The sequence below is a fragment of the Mya arenaria genome, chromosome 11, assembly GCF_026914265.1.
Source record: "Mya arenaria isolate MELC-2E11 chromosome 11, ASM2691426v1".
Classification (NCBI taxonomy): Eukaryota; Metazoa; Mollusca; class Bivalvia; order Myida; family Myidae; genus Mya; species Mya arenaria.
Window position 1 is genome coordinate 22,623,439 of NC_069132.1, and position 21,334 is coordinate 22,644,772.

The 21,334-nt window shown below is 34.5% G+C and overlaps 1 protein-coding gene across 1 annotated transcript; it reads right to left on the reverse strand.

Annotated features, from left to right (window-relative positions):
* Window positions 1-307: 307 nt before the first annotated feature.
* On the reverse strand, window positions 308-19,375 carry LOC128207407 (squidulin-like). The gene is made up of 6 exons (XM_052910298.1): window positions 19,355-19,375; window positions 11,004-11,025; window positions 5,496-5,639; window positions 3,449-3,583; window positions 2,754-2,849; window positions 308-1,147 (listed from the first exon to the last, which is right to left on the reverse strand). Exons 3-6 carry the CDS (start codon window positions 5,584-5,586, stop codon window positions 1,119-1,121), a joined length of 351 nt encoding a protein of 116 aa, XP_052766258.1. The 5' UTR covers window positions 5,587-5,639; window positions 11,004-11,025; window positions 19,355-19,375; the 3' UTR covers window positions 308-1,118.
* Window positions 19,376-21,334: the final 1,959 nt, after the last annotated feature.

Below are 21,334 nucleotides of genomic sequence, written 5' to 3' on the forward strand. Positions count from 1 at the left end.
ATTAAATAATTGTCCTTAAATTCGTTACAAAAAAACACACACATTTTTAGTGCCAATCTGGTGTACAGTCCCTTTAATACATGTATGAGGTGGATATGTCGAAAACCGATATAACCCCAAGTGAACCCCTGTTTTCACGCAATGATGTCATAGGATTTAATTTAAGCACCAGTGGTTAGTCAAGTTAAGATCTACATCACTTCTGAAACAACGTACCAAATCGTCTTTGGACAAGAACTTCGGTCTTATACTGTCTGTATGCTTCGAGATCAAATTAACTTACTACATGTATGTGATAAAAAGATAAAAAAAACGCACTCGTTTTACTCCGTATAAATGTATGTTCATGACTTTATTGCATATTACATGATGTTGGAATTTTAAAACATTTACATGAAACAAAAATTGATTCTCTATGCACCATAATATATGAGCACTTTGTCGCCATAACAACGGTGAAACGTCCATGCAACCTGAATTGGTCTCCGTTAAGCAAACGACCCTATTGGTCAAGTGAAACATGCTTTATGAATCAACTAGCTCCGTGATTTAGGTATTAAAGTACGAATATGTACAGAAAAAGCACTGTATAATGCACCAGTCATTTGTAACCACGGCCCCAGGTCCGGAAAAATAGCGGGTACTTTGACTTTCGGTCCAGACAAGCCCGGGTTAAAATCCCGCCCTGCGAGGACGAACTGCTGGTGAAACCAAATGCCCCTACACCCCAAAGACCATAGGTAAGGTAAGGCCCATTTTTTGGAGCGAAAACAAAACCACCGCATTCACCTGGCTCTACGGGGCCCCGGAAAGCCCCTGGACCTGGGAGGGGGGGGGGGGGGGGGGTGGTGCTGTGGTTACAATTGACTGGTGCATAACTGAAACTTAGAATTTGCATTACTGTAAACCTTGCTATAACTATTAAAAAGCGCCACTGAGCAGCACGTCGTCTAGTTTATGTAAAAAAAATGCTAATGAGGACTATTACAATTCGCTATTTTTCTAGATAACATTTCTGGTTATATTTTGTTTTGTTGAATGTCAAATTCGTGTGTACAGGAACTAGTAATGTTCGGTTCACAGGTTTTCAAGATGTGACGTAAATGAACATTTCCATCCTAGGTCTGCGTGAATATCCTGATGAATTCTGAAACGATAGTTTCATTCATTATTGACACAAGTTATCCAGATGTGTGCTTTCCTTTGGTAAATTTAAACAAATATTCTAGGTAAGGTCGACACGTTTATAAATGCATTATTCAAAAATCAATTGCAAAACATTTTTCACCCTTTGTATGCTTTCTCACCAACGCCCGATATGGTGTTTGTAGCAATTAATGTGCACAAATAAATGTTTGACTCTCAACTAAATGTCCATTCTATTTACGAAGTAGAATCTTATTATCCGAAACAAACTTATTTGTTTGCCTAATAAGGCTGGCATTCAATTTGGTAATTTCTCATCAATTAGCAAACAGGCACTTCATCAAATCACAACATGCTCTTGCTACGATATCGTGTTTTGTCTCTCTCTCTCAATTAACATTAATGACCTACAGTGATTCCACTGGATATTCTATTAGGGCTTTTTTATTTTCATCTGCTGTGTACGTTACTTAAATTAAGTAGAACATGTCTTTTAAGTTAGACCAGGACCTTACAAGGCAAACAGCATTAAATGTAAAACACGGAAAAAACGTTTGATTAAATCACGTGGACATTTCTCTTACAATAAAAAAAACTTGAATTAGGAAACGAGAAAACTTGTTCAAAATGAAATTCATTCATGAATATTTGAAAAACAGTATTATTCTGCTTATCAATGTACCAGATAAATAAATAAGCTTGCCATTTAATTCAGAAATATAATGCCATTTTTATGCCTACTTACCCCATCTAATTATGCCAATATTTGAAAGGTTATTTATTACTGATTACTAATGAATGCGTAATCTTAATGGTCGAAAACGCAACGTAGAACAAGAGTGACACTCACAAAATACGCCCATCAATAATTTCTTGGATTCTAAGACAACTTTCTGTCACATTGGCCGTTTGAGAAGCAAGCTTTTCAAGAAGCAAATGATTAGAGAGCGGACAAAGCTAAAATGGCCAATTTTGACAAATTCAAGGGGCCATAACTCTGGAGTGCCTAAAGCGATTTGGCTGGTTATCGAACTTGACCTAGATATTTCACCAACAAACACTTTCATGAAGTTTGGTGGAAATTGGATGAGAAATGTTCAAGTTAGAGAGCGGACAACATTGTGGAGCCGCCCGCCCGGCCGGCGCCCGCCGCCCGCCCGCCATGGGTGTTCCCATAATACGGCCATCGTAAGATGGGCGTATAAAAAGTGAGTGCAGTTTGTTATTGTTTTTATTACAACTACAATCAATGTGATCTGACCTACACTGCAATCTTTCAAGGTAAAAAATCCTGTTTATAATATGTTTGTTTTTTCGGTGAAATGTTACATTTATACAGTCTTTTTACTAATTTTAACATTCCAAAGCAGTACTAACATAATATGGTGTCATATGTTTTGATCAAGAGGCATCCGCAAATTTACTTAATTATCCTTTAAAACAAAGAGTTTCTCATTTTCAGCATTTCATCTATTTAATTACTGTATGTTACTGGTTAAATACTACGGAATTTATTGAGCTGTTTGCACGATCCTTGTACTCAGCTATTTTAGGACTATAAATCGTTTTATTATTAAGAAAGTAATAGTGTAACGTAACCGTTGTACCTTCATATTCGATCTTGCCGTCACCATTATCGTCGACTAGCTTGAAAAGACTCTCCAGTTCATCTTGTGAACAGTCCTTCCCATTCTGCAGAATCGCTAAAATTATAACATTATTACTGCAAGTGTACACCTAAGCTCAACTACTTATCATGTCGAGAATATGTTGAGTATAGTCAAAATAACGTGTATTATATTCACATAACCTTGATAACCAGGCCCCGATTTCTCGAAACTTCTTAAACTGCTTAGATTAGCAACGACCTTAAACCCGTTTGGCTTAGTAAGAGGTTTAAGAAGTTTCGAGAAATCGGGGCCAGGTAAGCACGCTTAAAATGACGCCTGGAAGATCATGTGACATCATTTCAATATTATATGTAATAAACCCCATAACACTAGCAAAAAGATAAACGGTTTAGTTTATGTCCCTTGATCATATAAGTAATATAAATCGTCTATACGCGTGTTTCTGTTATGAATGATAATGCATTTTGGGTATATTACTTCATGTTCAATTTGCAGAAGAAAACTGCTTTAAATATAAAGGCAAAATCAAAGGGATAAGAATACGTTGTTAAATATTATTAAGGTATTTATCATACATATGGAGGCAAATTAGGGCAAAGCAATACAGAAACCCTAACATCTGTCTCAGATTTGAACGTAAAGAAATTATTATGCAACCCATTCAGCGGTACCTCTGAGTTCCTCCTTGTCTATGAAGCCATCCCCATTACGGTCGTACTTGTCAAAGGCGACACGAAGTTCTCCTGTTGGGTCTGGTAGCGTCTTCACATACTCGTAGAACTCCTCGAAATGAACTTCGTCGTCCTCTGAAAACAAATTTTGTTGTCAGTGTACAATCTTGCTTGCTGCAGAACATCTTCATTGACTTTAGCAGGCCACTTGGACGGATTGAGAACAGACATTTAGAAGCCTCAATGGCATTATTTTGACATTCTTATGATGCATCGTAAAGATACAGCCCGGATAAGACTCAGCTCGGATCAGTCCTATCAACAGTACTCATTTGACATTCAACCTCTACTTGTGACCTTGATCTGTGATGTACAGACCTTGGCATTGTCTTGTCTGTGGCACGCCTTCTCATAACGCTGAACCTTCTTGGCAAGTTTTTTGAAAATCCTATTGTGCATGGTCAAGTTACAGTCCGGAAAATGATAATTTCAACCTTTGATACCCAAGCTGACCTTGATATCTGATATATACAGAACTGCTTAAGTCTTTCAAGATCCTATAATGCATAGTCAAGATAAGGCCCGGACAAGGATTATTTCAACTTTTGACCTCTAAGCATGACCTTGACCTTTGAGGTACAGACCTTGATCATGTGCTCGACCATTATCATGGTGAACCTTCATGGCACGTGTTTTGAAAATTCTTTAATACATGGTCAAGATTCAGCCCGAACAAGGATAATAACCTTTTGAATCTAACCTTGTAACTGACCTTTGAGGTACAGACCTGGGTGTTGTGCGTGACATGCCATCTTATCATGGTTAACCTTCATTACAAGATGTTTTTGAAATCTTATAGTTAATAGTTAAGAAACAACCAAGACAATGAAACATTCAACCTTTGACCTCTAACCTTGACACTGACCCTTTTGATACAGACCTGGGTCTTGTGCGCGACACGCCACTTTATCATTGTTGCCTTCATGGCATTAATTTTGGAAATACTAAAATGCACAGCAAGATGCAGCCCTTATCCTAACCATTTCAACCTTTGACCTTTAACCTTGAACTTGACCTGTACATAGCTTGGCATTGTGCTTGACACGCCGCCACATCATGATGAGCCTTCTTGGCAAGTGGTTTTGAAAATCCAATAATGCATAAATCACGCATGGTCAAAATACTACTACGGATAAAATTTAATTTCAAACTTTGGTTATTGACCTTGACCTTTGAGTCAAGATTCTGCCCGCACAATGATAATTTCAAACTTGCCCTCTAACCTTGACCTTTGATGAACAGACCTGGATCATGCCACCTCATTAAGAAAAATCCTATAATGCAAGGTCAAGATACAACCCGGACAAGTTAAGTCCGGACGGACGGACGCATTCACGCACGCACATACACGGAACCACCAATGTGACAACTATGTCTCGCTCATCGCAAGCAGGCTCGACAAAAAGGGCAGTGAATTTCTTCAAAAAACAGTTTAAACCGATGAGGCGGCTTGACCATCCTGAATAGGCCAAAACGCCATGTTTTTTCATAAGTCTAAATTATTGTTTTGCGAAAAAAAGGAGATAAAAACGCCAATCGCTTTAGGTTTCGTACAGTTAACTGTCAAGAACTTGCCGGTTTATAATCTAACGGTGCACTAATCAAAAGAAAAGGGCATGTGGTGACATGTTTACATCTAGTTTTTTTTATACCATTATGGATATTTAAGGGTTATAAAGCACCAATTTAGTGTTATTTATTAAAAAAAACTACCGCTAGAATCCTTGTCACCGTAGATTCCCTGTTGAAATCATCCGATACTTTCTAGCGAGAACACTTCAAAACGGTCATGCACATATATCATTCCAGTAATAAATAAGGCCTATCTAATTTTACCTTCTTCATTTCTGCGATGAATTGAACGAAAGTTAATGAAATGCTTTCGACGACCTATTTATAAATAAAGGACCTCGCACAATGTAGTGCATATCCTGAACAAACTACAGTCCGATAAAGTACCTCCCCCCTAAGCAGAGAAGCAACTTACTGTTTTTGTCGGCATCTTTCATGAATTTTTGGACTTCGTCGTCAGTGGGGTTCAGGCCGACATACTGCAGCAGCCGCTTGCACTCCCGCATAGAGATGCCGCCGCTCTGGTCACTGTCGTAGTTACTGAATTTAGCTCGCCAGTCTGCCATTGTAAGCAATACATATGATTGACATAACCAGGGTGAGGAATCACGTGACTTCAAAGGGGTTCTCACATGGATCACCACGGGTCGCAAGGGATGTAAACAAACAAGTAGGTACCGGTAATGTCAGAATTACTATTTAGACAGAAAATATATGAAAATATTTCTTAGCATATAAAAACTATGCCTTTTCCGCTTCTACTCGCTTGAATTATATAAGAAATGCTTGTATTTACATGAACACTGCTGGCAATGGGCCTTAAAATAGATTACCACAATATTCTTTACAAAATTAAAAGTGATGATCCATATGATCTCAAAAATGAACCGATACTAAAATCGTACTCTTGAAATCGTTCCAATGCATGCATTTAACAGTCTTTAGATGTGTTTATCATTTAAGTGTATAAATTTTGGAACACAAGTCCGTAAGCTATCTGAAAGACTGTACCTGTAAAGACATAAACAACATCCTTTGGACACGATCTTTCTAGATCTTAAGGGTTGGATCGAAAGAACCCCTTGGAGGAAGTACCCTTTGAAGATTGGATAAAATTTTGAGGTAAAACAAATTGTATTAGTAACAATTAACAACAGGACTAATTTTGATTCAAAGCATAAAAGACGTCGCGAATGTTTTTGAAAATGAGTTAAAGGAACATGAATACAGCATTCTTGAGTTGTTGAATAAAGTCGGATTTTCAGCTCAAGGTCACTACGACCTTGACTTTTGAACCGCTGACGTCAAAATAGTTAGGGTGCTAGTGATGCTTGAGGGACATCTACCTATTTCGAATCCGTAGACCTAAGCGTTTGTTTTAATTATTGATAGAAAACAGTGTATTATCAGCTTACTGTCGCAACGACCTTGCCCTTTGACCCACTGACTTCAAAAACAAAAATATTCTTGTACTGGCCATGACTAACCTGCCTACAAAGTTTGAGGTCCTTGGGATATAGCGTTCTTTATTATCGTTATTTATCGGAAACGGATTTTCATGTTACGGTCACCACCACCTTGACCTTTGACCCACTGACCTTTAAATTAATATGGTTTATCATCTAGTCATAACCAATCATAAATCTGATGGTGACATTGCTGATAGATCTTTAAGGAGAGTACAAGGAGATAAGACATTTAATAGTCATGATTAAGGATACTCTGTGCTAGGCCACTTGCTGTAGGGTCAGTTTTGAGCTTGGTGGAAAATTTACATACTTGAGTGAATCTTTTTTTATCTATTAAAAGGTTTTTGAATTGATGTACTTTAATGGTTACTCTGACTACGCTCCCAATTATGTATCAATGATGCAGATAAACAAACATATACCAGATGGAATGATGAACGAATAACAGAATTTAAACGTGGTTATTTTCTAAACTTCCAAAATAAATTAATAAATATCATGTAGCATGAACACACTGGAGAAGACCAATGTGAATAATTTCCTGTATAAGTTTGTTTAAACCATTAAGAAGGTCGTAATTCCATTATTTACAAAAATATGACATAAATCTGGAAAACCTAGCCAACTCCGTTTGAACAACATTAAATTTTCAGCCTGGTTTGATAAATGACGTCGATAAATGTTTCAACGCATTAAATCGAGAACACTTATCTAAGCCAAATGAAAAAGGGCAATCTGAAGAAGAAACAAACGAGAACACGAGAGAGACAGGATCACAAGACCGGCATAAAGATTTAAAAAAATGAATCAGGAGACATATCATTGGATAATTTAATTGACCCACTTAAATTAAGTTGTGGACATTTTCCAGAAAATTGGATGGAATCCATTATACACGTAGTTACTGGGGCCGATTTCTCGAAAAAGATTTACCTCGGATAAGCAAATGATCGCAATCAATAATGAGTTAACGTCAACGTTAACATGATCATATTAGTTTTTGTATTTCACGAAACATAAACGGGATCATCCAATGAGCCTAAACCCGTTTTCTAATGCCAACAAGTGGTCGGATTAAATCTCTTAGGCCACACCAAATTGATGTTTCGTTCCGCGATTTACCGCTCCTACTTTTTGAAAATGTAAAAATTTTTTTTATTATTTTTTGAGCGCCCGCTCCTGTATTTTAATCGCCAGCCAGATTTTGGTTGAAATAAAAATATTTAAAGGCTGAAGAAATAATCAGTTATAATTATGATAATTATAATAATCAATTTCTGCGCTAGTGTAAGTATTTTTGTAAAGGGAAGTAACCGATGTGTGGTGTTTTATACTGTATATCGATCGGTTTAGCATTGGTTCCAAAAAATTCAATCAAAGTGGCGGCTTCCGGTTTAAACACTATGGCTAGAATTTTGGAAATTTAATCTTATTTTTTACAATAAATGTGTTTTGACCATGCTAGAAGTCATTGTTCATCGTCTGATGCACTAAAGGATCATTAATTGAATCAATAATTATGCAATTTAAAATGTGTATCTGACACTGGTAGCTATAATTTTGGGTTATTAGGGATTCTTTTTGGATGAAAACCGGAATGATGAACAATGACTCAATTAAGTATTATTTGATTCATGGCAAAATACAAGTGACCAGAATTTTACCGTATGAGGTCGATGCTGAAAAAGGCTTCACTTAACAGGAACATGATTCATTGTTTGGTCCAAATTGATACTAACGTAAGTTTATCACTTTAATTTTTATTATAACAATTAGCAAAATTGGGGATTTTTAAAACATCTCACTGACCATAAAATACACTTAACATACCCTTGACCTTTTCATTTCGATAAGCAAATGCCATTGCATTTACTGTGATATTCAAAACGAAATAAAGTCAAGAAATTGAAATATATATGGAGTCTGATGTTTGATGATGCCAGTGTAGAATATAATTTTTTAAACAACCGAAATCAATCCTAATGAATGTCTAAATACAGTTGCAAATGATGTTAAAGTGATTCAGGTACATTTGTATAAGTCTTTTCAAACTTTCTCCTGAAAGCAGCTATCCTTTTTATTATAAATGATCGTCATACTTAAAATATGTTTTAATTAAATTAGAAATTAGGTTTATCCATATAAAGTGTGTACTAAAAACTGATGGAATAAATAGTATGAATTCGGCCATTTTCCCAATGTTTTAAAGGCTCAGTTTAAGATTGCATTCAAATGGGTTTAAAAGCAATTTTGTTGAACAATCTCTCCTATTTATATTGATTAAAAGAACAATAAATTCGCTCTTCACTCGCTTTGGTTTTTAATTTTTTTTTGAAAAATCTGAGGAACGAAACATTAATTTGGTGTGGCCTTATAACCGTTTTAAACCGACTTGTATAGAAGAGAGCTGCGTCTCCTTGATAGAGCGGCCGGAATTGATATTAAACGTGTTTTTAGGGACATGTTCGAGACCACGGTGTACAAGAAGGTACAAATAACACACCTAACGCTTATAACTATCATTAGTTCAATAACAATTAGTTTTACCACTATCATTAACGGTTGGCTAAAGTCTTGGGTGTAATACATATGAAATGTTACCGGATAGCTGGCCCGGTTTCAAAAATGGTTACTCTACAGTGGAAGCAATATTTAGTCTAAATGTCTTGAATGGACATTTGTTAAACACGGGTCAATGTTTGAATGTAGTCGTTGTTTACGAGAAACGAGTCCTTGACTCCATTTATAATTATGCCTTATGGTATACACTACATTGACTCGGTGTATCGGGGAAAGTACCACTCTTAATATGACGCAGTGGAATACAAAGGCAAACATTGTAATGCACTATCCGATGTTATTGAAATAGCCATGCGTCTGAAGCAAGAATGTTTTACGACATTTTGTTCGAATACGGCATTTAACTCCTTATTGCACAACATTCAAGACGTGGACATTTGATCAAGGAAGTACTTTTATCCCTTCTTACTCGTGTGTATGCCGACGACATTGGCCTTAACAGGAAAGTTTAAATGAATTAAACGATAACTGTTCTAAATGGGGACCGTTTTATCATTTATCACAGTACCCTCTCGACATCTTTACGAAAAAGAATGATAATGTTAGGCTTATGTACGATCTTTCCGAATACTTCGGGTTTGTACGATTTTATAGAACTTATGTACGATTTTAGACATGTACGAATTTGTTGCGGCATGAGTACGATTTAAGTACTCATTAATAGGATATATGACAAGTTTTGAGTTTACTTGCATGTTATGAAACATACGTGGCTATGTTATTTTCATCCAACATTATCTGAGCTGAAAATGGATGTATCATAATTATTTCATTCGCCCTCATTCGTACTTTGTCGCAATGGCTCGACAGTTTGACAATGAGAAACGACAAACATTTAATACCTTAAAGTTCTCGCAGGCAAATGCAAACAATATGCCAGAAAACGAATTAAAGCTACATCTCTTCCAGTCGCTTTAGAAACGAGCCATGAAATCGTTCACCACAATCCTACCAAAAGCCATGATAGTGTGAGTGGATATAAGAGATTATATCCCTGTAAAACTGTCACGACATTTCACACGGCAATAGCGCAGATTGTTTGTGACTTTTTTACAAGTACAAATCTGTTACGACACTTCAGGAGTTGCTCAGACATTCATAGTTCGAAAACCCACGAGGCTGCGCCTTTGTGCGACACTTCAAATTACCTCGGAGCTGTACGAGTTAGAAAGACTTTGCAACTAGTATGATACTGAGCGTGTCCCTGCTGTTCCTGTTTATATGTTTGATGATATTCATGGAGTACTTCTGGTCCGTCTTTACATTTTGACACCTTTTGAACTGTATTAATTAACATTAAATTTGCATATCCACAGAAATCCACAACTCAAACAATAGCATTATTGTCAACATTTACTAAACATTTACTAGTAGTTAAACTTTTGAGAAGTAAGAAATAACAAGAAAGGAATTATTAAATGGCCACTTCATTGCAAACTAAGATTATAATCATTATAGTTCAAATATTATTCAATATATACAACTCTTAAGTTTCATTGAAAGTATGGATTGATGCAAATTCTCATGATATGCTAATATGGTAGTAATACATTCATGCGTGGATATACTAGATCAATAATAATTAATGGCATCAAACCAAAGTTTAAGATCGAAATATGCATGTATCATAAACATTGAAAGTCGGCTATTCTCACAATGAAAGATATTACATTTTCAAATTAACAGGGAAAGACTCGTTGTTAAGAAATACATTTATCATGATCCTCTAGTATGTTTAATGCTTTTGTATCATCAATGCATTTGCAACACTCGCTGATCGGTATTATACAATATGCATTGCAACACAACATTCCTCATAAAGAACTGTACGTTGAATAGAAATAAAGAAAAAGAAAAGAAAATAATGTCCATACCTTCCTTGGTCCACAGATTCGCCTGAAAAATATAGATTGTAATCGGCATAAATTTGTATTTAATTTTAAAGTTTTAATTATTATAGTGTAATGGAACTACCAGGACTACACTAGTAGTCATTGTCATTATTATCTTGAACAGACCACCAACGGAGCACAACAGCGTTACAAGACAAAATACACATGTTACATTAATATTAAAACGTCTACATCTGCTTAAATATAATTAAAACACAATAAAGCATAAAAGTTGATTCTAAATCGGTTTGCGTTACATGAAGAATTAATAAATATTGTAAATATACTTGTATACGTCAGTTTAATATGAATTTGTCCTTTCCTTACTCTTTAATGAGTTGTCCTTTGTTAGTTTCTATTTAAAGATGGTAATTCTTTAATTATTGAATTCATGCAGTAACGGAATAGAGACATATATTCGTTAAATTGAATGTAACGTAAATTGGATTTCTCTAAACGAAATCTTCAAAATTTAATCTTACAAATTTTAATTCTCATGAAATTAAGTTTAAAAACAAAACATATTCGTTAATTCAAACTAAACATATTATATAAAAACAACTTTAAATTACTTACCATTTAAAGTTGGAGCCAAATCCTGTAAACACAAAATGGTACTGAGCTATATATACGGTCGATTTATTAACGCTTATCATCTTTTCATGCGATAAGCGACCCGATGATCATCAGCTTTTGATACAGGTCTTACTTATTACGTTCGACTTAAAATACTTCTTTATGTAAAGCGCTAGATGTATTATTAAAAATTATTAAGTGTTGCGGATTATAAATAGTTTCATTAACATGTAATTGCTTTGCACGGCATTTTTAAAGGGCATGAACAAGCAGAAACTGTGTAAATATTGAATACTTTTTAAATTACAAATATGTGAAAATAAAGTGATATGATCATAGTATTTTAATTTGTCAACGTAATGTCGTCCACATCATTCGGAACTTCTCGGCCATTTTTTCAAAAACAACCTCGGATGTATGCAGGTACATCAGTTGAAGTAGTTCGTAAATTTTTGAATTATATCATTAATTAAATGTAGTGTTTTAGAGTTGTATTTATTGATCTAAGTTTAAATTGATTGCCATTGAATTGTATTATTGCAAACATATTTAAGAATCCCAAGAGTAATGTCACAAAGTTTAACTGCTAAATAAAATTACTACGCGATCTACCTGCAGCGGACTTAAACGTACCACTTTTTGAGTATGTAAACCGTCCAAATACATCCGAGGTTGTTTTCGATAAAATGGCCGAGGAGCTCCGAATGCGTCCACATCCGCATTTTAAAGCGGAAACCATATATGTATTTGCGAAAATAACACCAAAAATGCATTATTAAGAAGAAACAATATCGATTTGATTTTCATATTGATAGTCGCACTTTCACGCGTCAGAGCTTATCAGGTCTCATAACGTTTCGTCGCGAAGGAAACCACAAACCCACATATCAACCCATCTCAATACGTTACATAAAATGGGTAGCTGCTTGCATTTCCCATCATCTTTGATAAGATTCCCCAGCGTTTCATTGCCATACCCCGACAAGATGTCTCAGACTTCCGTTTTTGCGATAGTTCCGTTATCTTTTGTTAAACAATCTGCCACTTTACTCAATTGGGCGTTGTTTAATACACGCGTTTTCTGGTACAATAAACTACCAAAGGGATATACCCGAAAGGAGAAAAAACTGTCGGAAAAGAATCTTATTGCAATAATAAAATAGGGGTCGTGTGCAATGAACATGCTTTTTATTATGCATAAGCATGTTTCCAACAGTAGTTGTCACCTATACTTTCATAAAGCGAACTACGCTAAGTCGGGCAGCGCAATTGAAATTTAAATGTTTCCATTTTCGAAATTTTTTAAATGCTTATCATGTTATTTATTTCCCATTTATGTATTCGCAGCATTGACAGACTTCCGTAGCTTTTGAATAATGCCAACATAATTTATTTTCTAATACTTGTAATCACTTTCTACTCGAAGATAAATCCTTTGCTGGGGATTCACGCGGCTTGAAGGACAATGGGCTCGCGTAAGAACATATAGCTTAACTCGTCCGTCCTAAATCCCTGAGTAAACTAAGTGACAAACAGCATTACACTAAGTAGAACATTATCATTACTTTCTTAAAGGGACTGTACACCAGATTGGCACCAAAAAAGTTTTTTTCTGCAACGAATCTCAGGACAATTATCTAATAGAATGTGTTACGCTTTCATATAATAATTATAAAAAAGTACCAAATGTAAAAAAAAAAATGTGTCGGAGACTGGGTTCGAACCCGTGTCGCCAAACTTGCAGTGTAACGTCGTATCCACTGGGCTATGAAGTATTACTCTATTTGGGTGATATAACTAAGCTTTACACCTCGGTAATATCACGTGATAAAATCGACTAGCCAATCAAGCATAAGGAATGAATTCTACCTGGTAGACATACCCAGTAATCTTTTTTAATGGAAAAATATCAAATAACTGCTAAACTTGAATAAATTGTAAACTATGTGGTACTTCAGTTAGTAAGTTTCAATGCATTGTACACATCGATGCCAAGTTTATGTCAGTTTTCGACATTTTTTTTTCGCTATGTTATCATACTGAGTCGAGTACAGCCCCTTTAAGATATAATATTACATGATGAAAGAAAGGCAGTATTGGTGAATATTGAATTAGAATTTGAAATACGTCTGTAAGCACTTTAAAAACTGTCTCTAATGGGGTCATTTTCTTCGCAAAAGTACAACAAATTCTGAAATAAACATACAAAAAATGAACAACAGTACTGATCCCAAAGTTGTGCAAGATAAAATAGTTTTTATTTAATAAAGCATCTCTGAATTTAAACGCTTACCTGATACATATATATATATATCTACCTAATGTGCAGGCACTTAAATAACTGAATACTAATAGATAAATAACTTTATTTTTATTTTATATTTGGAAAATCCAAGTTCTATACCTCACGTAATAAACTTTATTAATTTTCTTACCCCTATTGCGAGAGCAAAGAACAATGAAAATCGTACATTATCTGCACATCACGATGTATTAAGAGTAGGACAAAACGGGTCGAACTAAAAGCAACATTCCACTAAATGATTGGTATCCATGTGATCATGACTCATACTTGTATTTTGCCTATTAGTTGTGTTACGATAAAACAATGGAAACTACGGGAACGAGCATAGAAGCCTAAAATGTAACAAACTTCCGGTTTAAAGGCACAAGAATCAAGGATCTTACATTGACCAAAAAAAGGTTAGATACAACCCTTTAAGATGCACTCTTACTCCGAAGCACAATGTACAACAATTAATACAATTGTTTCAATTTACCGAAAAGCATGAATAAATATCGAAAACAATGGTCCTTATGAAGGATACCGTCTTTATTTGAAGAAAAGTGCAGAACACACGGTATTTCTACCTTATGAGACGATAGTTTTTGTTTTGTTTTTTTTCTCATTTATTTTTTGCATAGCATTCATTTTAATACACAGATCAAGAACAGAATCATACAAAAACAAAATTCTATGCATTTTTTATATGCGCATACGCACACGTGCACACACGCGCACTCACACACACATTCACATACACACACACACACACACACACACACACACACACACACATACACACACACACACGCTCACACACACACGCACACACACACACACCACACACACACATATTCTTTCTCTCCCCTATGGATTGTATGAGTATTATTATATCATAAATAGTAGAAAAAACAGCTTCTTACGGTTTGTGCTATTATTGCTGTGATATTTATTTTATTATTTGATTTTTAAGCACTGCCATTTCCTTATGTGGGTTTCATATTTGTTGTTTGATAGTGCAATTTGCGATTCAATTTGTTCTCTCAGTATTAAGTATTGTTTATACGCTTGAAATGTTGGTACTGCTTTTTTATATTTTACTGAGAATACGAAAAATTTCATTAACAGAATAAGGAAATTACAAATAAGGGTGTTTTTTTCCTTTAACAAGAATTCCTAAAAACGCCTCCTGTTTGGTAATGCAAATATTCATTGATTTAGATGTAATGAAATTATTTCGTTCCATAATGGTTGTATCTTCAGATATTCCCAGAATAAGTGTTCTACAGTTTCTATCTCCATGTTACATAAGTCACATAGATTGGTTTCTTTTAATTTACACATATACAGATATTTATTTGTTGGTATTACTCTTAACAGAAACCTATACTGAAAACTTCGTAGGGACGAGTCTATTGACGTTGTAAAAGTTTGTCTGTAAATAGTTTCTCATGGTATATTGTCATTTAAGTTTTGAAAAACGTGTTGCCATCTAATTTCAGATGGTGGTTTGAAAATATGTTTTTGCTGTATTGAATAAAGGAGTTTATTTGTTTGTTTTGATGCTTGTATTTTATCAGTTAATTTTGCTGTTGTTAACTGGTTGATAGTTTCACCTTTAAGTTTCAGTTTAAAGGCTGCTGGTATAGAGTTAACAAGTGTTAGGTACTTTAAGAAATCCTGTTCATGAATATCATATAAAAATCTAATTTCATCGAATTTGTAACAAGAGTGAGTTCTGTAATCGTATATATGTTCAAACAATTTTATACCTTTCTGGAACCATCCTTTATAAAATAATGTATGTTAATTTTGTTTTAATGATTTATTATTCCATATGACTGATTTACTCAAAGGTGTGTCAAGATTTTCATCATGTTTATTTTTTATGTTTAACCATGACGCTAAAACATCGTTAAGAAAAGTTTTCTCACTAGCGATTCGATTGATGAATCATTGGTCTATGTCACATTCAAAAATAAGGTTATTTCCATAGTTTTTTAGTTTTTCGTGCATAAAAATCTTCCAATCCCCTGTATTAGATGAGTCCAGATATCGTTTTATCCATAGTGTTTTTAGTGAGCGAATAAAATTTTCTATATCTGTTAGTTTCAGACCACCGTATTCATGGTTTTGATGTAATACTTTTCTTTTGATTTTTTTCAGGTTTATTGTCCCATACAAATTCATACATCGATTTTTTAATATCATCAATTGTTTGTTTACTTGGGTTTGGGAGGACAGCAAAAGGGTATATAAGTTTTGGAAGAGCAAACGTTTTAACAACTGAAACTTTCCCCATAAGGGTGAGTTTTCTGTGTTGCCATTGTTTTAAGACGATTTTGAATTCTTTAATTTTGCTTTCTATATTTTTCTGTAAGTTTAACTGCTTATTATTTGTAAAAGTCATTCCCAATGTGGTTGCACTTTCAGATGTCCATATAAAGTTTTTAGTGTTACAAAATTGTGTATTTGTATTTTTCAATGATCCCACTCTAAGAATAACTGATTTATTAATGTTGAGGCCTGAACAGTCAGAAAACAAATCAAGTGTCATAACAAGCGTTTCAAACGATTGCTTACAATCATTATTGAAGAAGGTTGAATCATCTGCAAAAAATGTCTGTTTTATAGTTTTCCCGTTAATTGTAATCCCCTCGATTTGAGGATTGTTTGTTATATGGTTGGAGAGAGGCTGTAGACAGATAATAAACAATGTCGCAGACAAGGGGCAACCCTGTCGAACGCCTTTTTTCTAATCTAAATGATTGTGATATGTTTCCATTATTAATTATTAGACTCTGAATATCGTTATAAAATAATTTTGTCCAGTTTATAATATCGGGCCCGAAATTAAGTGATTTAAGACATTCAATGATATAACTATGGTTTAAGCTATCAAAGGCCTTGGCAAAGTCTGCAAAGAATAAGAGGCCGGGTTTGTTATTTTCTTCTAAATACTCTATAACATCAAATATCAGTCTAACATTTTCCCCAATATACCTTCCTTTGACGAAGCCAGATTGAACATTGCTTATTATGTTAGGTAATAGTTTTTTTTAATTCGGTTGTTAATGGCTTTTGTTGCAATTTTGTAATCTACGTTCAATAAGGTAATTGGTCTCCAGTTTGTTAATTCCTCTAGGTTTTTATTTGGTTTTGGGAAAATAGTTATTATTCCTTGTTTTTGTAGCTGTGTTAATTGACCATTTATAAAAGAATAGTTTAGTGAGTTTACTAAATATAGGTGTATGGTGTTCCAAAACATTTTATAAAAATCTGCCGTTAGTCCGTCGGATCCAGGGCTTTTATTATTTTTCATGTCTTTTAGAGCTGTCTCGCATTCATAGCTGGTTAACAATCCTTCTGTTACACCTTTTTCTTCTTCTGTTAATTTTCTATAAGGGTTTTCTAAAAATATTCTCATGTCTTCTATATTGATTAGTTTATTTTTAGAGTAAAGTTTTTAAAAAAAGTTAACTTTTTCGTTTAGAATATTCTCTGTTCCAATTATGGTTTTATTATTAACTGAGAGTTTATTGATGGACTTTTTTCCGCTCGTTTTCTTTCAAGGTTTGCAAAATATTTTGTATTTTTTTCGTTATTTTCTACATGAATTGCTTTTGCTCTTAGTATGTTTCCGTTGATTTCAGACATTAGGATCTCGTCTAAGTTTTGTTTTTTGTTAATAATTTCTTCTGTTATTTTATCTATTTCATATTTATCGTTAGTATCTAGGTTTTTTTTCTAACTGTTCTTTTTCGTTTTGTAGTTTAGATTTTTCTTTATTTTTGCTTTTTTTAAGGTGTGTTGTATATTTAATAGTTTCATTTCTAATAGAGCCTTTGATTAATTCCCAGAGTATGTCTGGGTTGCATTCTTTGTTGTATTGAACAGTTTCTTCAATACATCTTTTAATATTATTCTGATAGTTTTCATCGGTTAAAATTGTATTGTTAAGTTTGAAGTATCCAGGACCTGTTTTAGTTTTTATCATATTTAAGGTTATAATGACCAGTGAATGATCTGTTTTAAAAAGCTTGCTTTTATTTGGGCTTTTGTTAAAATATTTATTAGATTTTCGGAAATTAAAAAATAGTCTAGTCTGCAATGGATGCGGGGTTTACTATTTGAATGCCATGTATATTGTAATTTATCGGGGGTTTTCAGACTCCACGCGTCGGTAAGGTTTACAGCTGTCATAGTATTAGTAATAATTTCTCTGTTGCGTTTGTGTTTACCTGTCGCCCCATTTTTCTTATCAATGCATTCATTTATAACTGTATTGAAATCTCCACCAATAATTAATGTTTTATCATCGTTTTTTGAAATATAATCACCTAGTTTTGTAAAGAAATCTATGTCATCTTTATTTGGGCCGTATACGTTTACTAGTGTTATTTCAAAATCGTTAAAAATTATTTCAATCGCCAAAATTCTTCCTTCTATTACTTCGGTTTGGCTTATAATTTCCAATTTATGTTTTGTATTGAACAGTATTGCGACGCCTTCACTATTAGACTTATTTCCACTAAATATACATTCACCGCCCCATTCTGATTTCCATCTTTGGTATATATTTTTTATGCAGTGTACTTCTTGGAGCATATAGATATCGTTGTTATTCAGATTTAACCATTCAAATATTTGTTTTCGTTTCAAAGTATTGCCTAGACCTCGAACATTAAGTGTTGCTATTTGGGTTTCCATAGTAAGTGTTTAATCACGATAACGTAGCACGCATTAACCATATGTGGTGGGTCTTGATTTATACTAATGAGTAGCATAGGTGTATATTATGATTAAACCATTAGATCGCGTAATTATTCAAATTTTAGTTAGTTTTCAGGTTATGTTATTTAATAATTTATTATACTTCTTCTGAAGTGATGATAAATTGTTGTATTTACTATTTATATTATGCACTGACTAAAACGGATATTAATTGGTGATTCTTTTAATATACGTGTATAATTATATTTTATAAAGGTTCTTGGATTGTGCAGTATTTATGTTATATATATCGTTGTAATCATAAGAATAGGCACTTGAGGCAAGATATGTTACACTGGTGTATTGAGACTGGGAAAAAGTGAGTATGTAAATCATAACATAAAATACAATGAATATAAAAAGGAACCTTTCTTTTTCCGTTGTTGTTTTTCTGACTGATGTTTACTTGTACTGGATGTACTACTATCAAGTTCACTAATACTACTATCACTTTCCCTATTTCTTTTTTTGTTCATGTTGTTGCATACCTTTTTTCAGCAGTATAGATTTTAAAATTTTCATGCTGTGTATTAGACAGCTAGTTTGTTACCATACTGTACTATCTACCTCAATATTGTATCGATAGTACTTGTTTATAACATGTCCGCATACAATACACGATCTAATGGTTTATATAAAACGTTTATAAAGTCATTTTTTCTGGAGTTTTCTCGACGTAAATATACTTTTTTGAGATTACCTGTGGTTTCACTGTCCATGTTTTATAACTAAATTCACATTTCACTCTAGTTTGTTACTTTAAAACACTTAAAAGGTTGACACGATGTAAACACACATAAACCCATCAGGGGGGAGCACTCGTTATCCTAATACGATACTATCCTACGATAGTTGATCACTGTAAAACTTTAAGCACTCACCAATCATTTAATATGTGTGCGTTTTCAGCAATTAGATACACGGTTACAATCTTGTTATCACTCATTACTATTTTCTATAAAATTATTATTTGGTAAGTAGTTAAACGTGTATTTTTCAAAAATTATGTTTGTTATACATGTGTATGCAATGCACTTTATGTATGTGTATTTACCGGTTCATGGACATATTACTGGCAGCGAATATTGCCGTGAGGGGGTTAACAGTTATACATACATGCGCTTTAATCTGTATAAATACATGTTTTTTTTATCGATTGAATAACTATTTACGGACATCAAAACTATTCTTATACAACAACGATTAAAGAGAGTTGAAAGGAATGTGTTATTGATAAGTGCCCCCCCCCCCCCCCACTGCCCCCCCCCACGCATCCAATCCACCAAACCATTCCTTTCTGTGAATAGACAGATTGTTGTTACCGTCTTGTTCATCATCATTTAACATAACCTTCAGCAATTGTTTGTAAAAGGAGCCCCTACCTATAATGGAAAGCTTTCCATACCTCGCATGGTCACGGCCAGTAGCGTTCGATCAAAGCAACTTTGAAAGCCTGTACTCGCAATGGGTACCTAGCCGTTGTTAACTCCGGCGTCAGAGCTTATCAGGTCTCATAAAGTCTCGTCGCAAGGTAAACCACAAACCCACATATCAACCCATCCCAATACGTTACATAAAATAGGTAGCTGCTTGCATTTCTTATCATTCCTGAAAAGATTCTCCAGCGTTTCATTGCCATACCCCGACAAGATGTCTCAGAGTTCAGCTTTTGGAATAGTTCCGTCATCTTTTGTTTAACAATCTGCCCCGTTACATAATTGGGCGTTCTTTAATACACGCGTTTTCTGGTACAATAAACTACCAAAAGGATATGCCCGACAGGTGAAAAAACTGTGGGGAAAATGTCCTATAGCAATAATAAAATAGGTCGGTTGCAAATGAACATGCTTATTATTATTATAGTAGCTAACACCTATACTTCCATAAAGCGAACTACACTAAGTCGGGCAGCGCAATTGATGGCCACCCCTAATACGAAATACAACGTAAGTGACCCCCAATATGAAATTTAACCTATGGTGACCCCGAATACGAAATAAACCTATGGTGACCCCGAATATGAAATTTAACCTTTGGTGACCCCCAATACAAAATAAAACCTATGGTGACCCCGAATATGAAATACAACCTATGGTGACCCCGAATATGAAATACAACCTATGGTGACCCCGAATATGAAATACAACCTATGGTGACCCCGAATATGAAATACAACCTATGGTGACCCCCAATATGAAATAAAACTATGGTGACCCCGAATATGAAATAAAACTATGGTGACCCCCAATATGAAATACAACCTATGGTGTCCACAAATACAAAATACAACCTATGGTGACCCCCAATATGAAATACAACCTATGGTGACCCCCAATATGAAATACAACCTATGGTGTCCACAAATACGAAACACAACCTATGTTGACCCGCAATACGAAATACAACCTATGGTGACCCCGAATATGAAATACAACCTATGGTGACCCCGAATATGAAATATAACCTATGGTGACCCCTAATATGAAATACAACCTATGGTGACCCCGAATATGAAATACAACCTATGTTGACCCCCAATACGAAATACAACCTATGGTGACGCCCGATACGAAATACAACCTATGGTGACGCCCGATATGAAATACAACCTATGGTGACGCCCGATATGAAATAAAACCAATGGTGACGCCCGATATGAAATACAACATAACTTGTGAGT

Coding starts and splice junctions, on each gene's coding strand:
- LOC128207407 (XM_052910298.1), bottom strand. CDS start 5,586: ATGCGGGAGTGCAAGCGGCTGCTGCAGTATGTCGGCCTGAACCCCACT. Junction 2,850..3,448: donor AGACAAGGAGGAACTCAGAG/GTACCGCTGAAT, acceptor TTATAATTTTAG/CGATTCTGCAGAATGGGAAG. Junction 1,148..2,753: donor CGGCAAGATCGAATATGAAG/GTACAACGGTTA, acceptor CTATCGTTTCAG/AATTCATCAGGATATTCACG.